The sequence below is a fragment of the Etheostoma spectabile genome, unplaced genomic scaffold (assembly GCF_008692095.1).
Source record: "Etheostoma spectabile isolate EspeVRDwgs_2016 unplaced genomic scaffold, UIUC_Espe_1.0 scaffold378, whole genome shotgun sequence".
Lineage (NCBI taxonomy): Eukaryota > Metazoa > Chordata > Actinopteri > Perciformes > Percidae > Etheostoma > Etheostoma spectabile.
Window position 1 is genome coordinate 668,822 of NW_022605595.1, and position 4,145 is coordinate 672,966.

General features: G+C 40.2%; 2 protein-coding genes across 2 annotated transcripts in view; one reads left to right on the forward strand and one right to left on the reverse strand.

Moving 5' to 3' along the window:
* Positions 1 to 4,145, forward strand: part of LOC116686444 (oocyte zinc finger protein XlCOF7.1-like) — a 588,898-nt gene that overhangs the window by 525,649 nt on the left and 59,104 nt on the right. The gene's annotated exons all lie outside the window — the stretch shown is intronic.
* LOC116686445 (RE1-silencing transcription factor) overlaps positions 1 to 4,145 on the reverse strand; it is a 47,904-nt gene that overhangs the window by 10,257 nt on the left and 33,502 nt on the right. Inside the window, exons 8-9 of the mRNA XM_032511459.1 lie at positions 2,979 to 3,428; positions 2,704 to 2,783 (exon numbers count right to left, since the gene is read on the reverse strand). Coding sequence (XP_032367350.1) covers positions 2,704 to 2,783; positions 2,979 to 3,428 — 530 coding nt within the window. The remainder of the gene's footprint in view (positions 1 to 2,703; positions 2,784 to 2,978; positions 3,429 to 4,145) is intronic.

Sequence of the window (4,145 nt, forward strand, 5' to 3'; positions counted from 1 at the left end):
TTTTTAATTTTAATGTCATCAACACTTTAACATTTGGATTTGATTACATATGATTGTAGTTATTTTTATAATTTGTTTATAGCAGGGATTTATTTTAAATGGATAATGCACTTTTGTCTTATTTTTTTAAGGTTTACTTGTTCATTTGTACAGCTTTACATTTTAATTTTGATGAAGAAAACAAGTATACTGCATTATTAGTCACCACTAATTATACAGTATACTGTTTTTCTCAGTGTTTTTCTTTGATTAGTTACATGTTGTTCTTCATGTCTTAGCTGTAATGTTTGGGTTTGTTTAATTTAAACCTGCACTACTGGAAATCTTCCCGACAAATAAACTGTTTCCATGCTGAGCCCTTGTTCCTCTGATGTTAAAAGTTTCACATTTGGTAAGGTTTAGCCTATGTTATTGTAATATAATACACACGGTTACACCTTTTGAAACTATTTCATCTTGCGTAGGCCTATCGGCGCTTTCTGAACATATAACACACGTTTAAAAATACTACAATAAAAGTGAAAACCCTGATCATTTTGGTCACTAGAACCGTGTGGTTAAATATTCATACCGGTACATCCGTACTTTAAGTCCATCACAGCCGTCCTGGGCGGTGCTAATAACATAATACTTAATTTTATCAATTGTTATTTTTTAACTGTTTTTTTAAACTGATTTTGTGTAAAGCACTTTGAATCGCCCTGTTGCTGAAATGTGCTCTACAGATAAAGCTGCCTTGCTAAGCTCCAGCTGCAGCAATGGTGGCTCTGCTAAATAGTAGAACGAAGGAACTTGTTTTGGTGGAACATTTGCACCCCCGCAAAAGAAAATGCCACGTACAATATTTAAAAAGTTAACCGTTGACACAATACAGTGACATGAACTTCTCTGTTTAATAACAGAAACCAGCGATCTGCTTAAAGTGCTTTTAGATAAACTCTTCTCTGTGGACCTCAGTCCAACCACTCTTACTACTTCTACTTTTACACTGAAGACACCAATCCAGTTGAGCTTTTCAGCATTCACACTTATTTTCTGCATGACATCTATTTTCTATTTCAGTTACTCTATGCAGCCAAATTATGTGCATTCCAGTTACATGAACATTTATTTTAGATTCCCTAAACGTAAAACAGAAACTATTCTCATAGAAATATGGAGATATTTTTCTCAATTCCCATCCATTATCCTCCAATTTGTCCATTGGAACCGGCTATAACATCTGAGTTTGGTGAAAAAAAACTTCAACTTTCACACGCATTATCTGCAGGGATTGTCATTTATTGTCATATGCACAACAATCACAAAGTAGCAGTCTTTATATCATAGGCACGGTCCAACAATGCTTATTTAATCTGTGCAAAATCAAATTCATAATAAAAATGAAAATATATGATAGTAAATAGTACAGCAGTTACATATGCATGCACAAAATTAAAAAAAAATATATATTTGTGGTAACGATAATTGACTTTCCTGAAACCGCTTGCGAGACTCACACAAGTTCACCGAGGCGTGTACGTCCAAGCCTGTCTCCACCGGCAAGTTGTGAACTGTGTTTGGAATGAGGGGGAGAAAACAGGACGCCGAGTAACTCAGCGGATATCGCTCTTTTTGTTGACACGTAGTTAAAGCAGCAGGCGTGTTTTGCTAGGGCGGCCGCCTGCGGGAAACCCTGAACCCACAAGTTGCAGCTCTGAAATACAGATTCACTGTTTCATACTCTTTGAACTGTCATCACTCATCTGATAAAAAGATTGAATGCTGAAAAGTTTCTGCTCTGTTGTGAATGTTACTGCGTGCGTTTGTTGCTGTCCTGTCCCTTACAGGAAGTAGATCCTTTTATATTCCAAACAACATCTTGTCTTAATTTGAAAACCCAAACAGCTCCAAGTCTTCGGCCGTGTGGAGTTCCATGTGACACAACTTTTTCTGCTTCGAATATCGGTTACCGCAAATTGTGCAGTCGAAAGGCTTCACCTTTGAGTGAATGATCATGTGCACCCTCAGATTTGGCTTGTTGCTGAATATTTTCCCACACTGAGAGCAGTTGTATGTCATACCACGAACATAGACATACTTGTCTTCAGTCGGTTGTTTTAAAAGTGTCTGTGGAAGTGGTTCTGGTCGTCTAAAGTACTCTCCACCAGCTTTTGATTGCATGTTTTCAGTTGCCTTTCGGTTCTCCTCAGTTTGACTCTGACGACCAACACACTGATGGTTCCTAAGCTGTTTGTACCAGGTGAAACTTTGGTCACAAACACTGCAGCTGAACAGAATCTTCTTGTTGACCGTGCAAGACCTAAGTGTCTTGCAGCCAAGTCTTTTCAAACACTCAGAGCCCATTGACATGTTTTTCCCAGCGGTACCAGTAGTACGACTTATCGGAACTTCAGTATTTTTTAGAGAATTTATAGCTGACTGAGATTTTCTGGTCTCCTTCCAATCGGCACTGTCATCAGCCTCTGGTTCCAAAGAGTCTCCAATCTGGTCTTCAGCTTCTGTTTCCATGTGTTGAGTTTGTCTTTGATGAAGCTGTGAGGACTGAGCTTCCTCTTCATCATCTTCACTCAACACAAGGACAGGAGTGAATGGGAACTTGGTGATATCAGCCTCCTCCAGCCCTTGAAGCTGCTCTCCCTCCTGACGGCTACAAAGTTCCTCCTGTTCCTCTTCAATGTGTGGGGGGGGCTTTGGCTCGTCCTGGTCCACACTGGAGCTACACTCCTGCTGCTCAGGGGGGACAGGGGGATCTTCTTTAACCACCAACAGCTGCTGAACATCTGCAGGAAAGAGAATGAAGAACAGACATTAATGACAACTACCCAAACTAAACTCAAACCAATGATAATAAGAGGTAGTTTGTATCATAAATACGAAGAGATTCATAAAATAACTGTTAATGAGTTAACCAAAACGTTTAAGAATTTTAGTTATTCCAGGAGTTTTCCAACACCTTCAAGGATTTTAATACTCACTACATCTTGAATCATGTTTCAGAGAGTTTAAAGCTGACTGAGGTTCTTTGGTCTCCTTCCAATCAGCACTGTCATCAGCCTCAGGATCAGAAGAGTCTCCAATCTGGTCTTCAGTCTCTGGTTGGAAAAGTGGATGTGAGTTCCTGGCTGGTTCTGGTCCTCCCCAGTCCTCTTTATCAGCTTCTGTTTCCATATGTTGAGTGTGTCTTTGATGAAGCTGTGAGGACTGAGCTTCCTCTTCATCATCTTGACTCTTCACAGGGACAGGAGTGAATGGGAACTTGGTGATATCAGCCTCCTCCAGCCCTTGAAGCTGCTCTCCCTCCTGACTGCTCCACAGTGCCTCTTTAATGTGTGGGGGGGACTCTGGCTCCTGCTGGTCCATACTGGAGCTACACTCCTGCTGCTCAGGGGGAACCTCTTCTTTAACCACTGACAGCTGCTCAACATCTGCAGAAAAAAGAATGAAGAACAGACATTAATGACAACTACCCAAACTAAACTCAAACTAGTGATAAAGAGAGCTAGTTTGTGTCATAAATACAAAGAGAATCAGCAAAATAAATATTAATGACTTAACCATAGGTTAGATTTGAGTAATTTCAGGAGTTTTTGCAAGCCTGTTCAAAACTTGAAGATTTTACTAATTTCATGACTTAAAAAAACTTAAGGATTTTAGTTATTCCATGACTTTTCCAAGACCTTCAAGAATTGTTATACTCACCACATCTCGAATCACGTTTCAGAGAGTTTAAAGCTGACTGAGGTTCTCTGGTCTCCTTCCAATCAGCACTGTTATCAGTCTCAGGTTCAGAAGAGTCTCCAGTCTGGTCTTCAGTCTCTGGTTGTAAAAGTGGATGTGAGTTCCTGGCTGGTTCTGGTCCTCCACAGTCCTCTCCATCAGCTTCTGTTTCCATGTGTTGAGTTTCTCTGCTGCCTGGAGGCTCCATCTCTCTGTTCTCCTCCGTTTGACTCTGATGAAGCTGTGATGCCTTATGACCAAGACATTTATGCCTTTTGACCTGATTACGCCACTGAAATGTCTTGTCACAAATACCACAGCTAAATTGTTTTACCCCCGTGTGGACTGTCATGTGTGAGCGTAAATTTGCAATATGTTTAAACAGTTTATTACAGACTGAGCAGCTGAAAGGCTTTTCTCCTGTG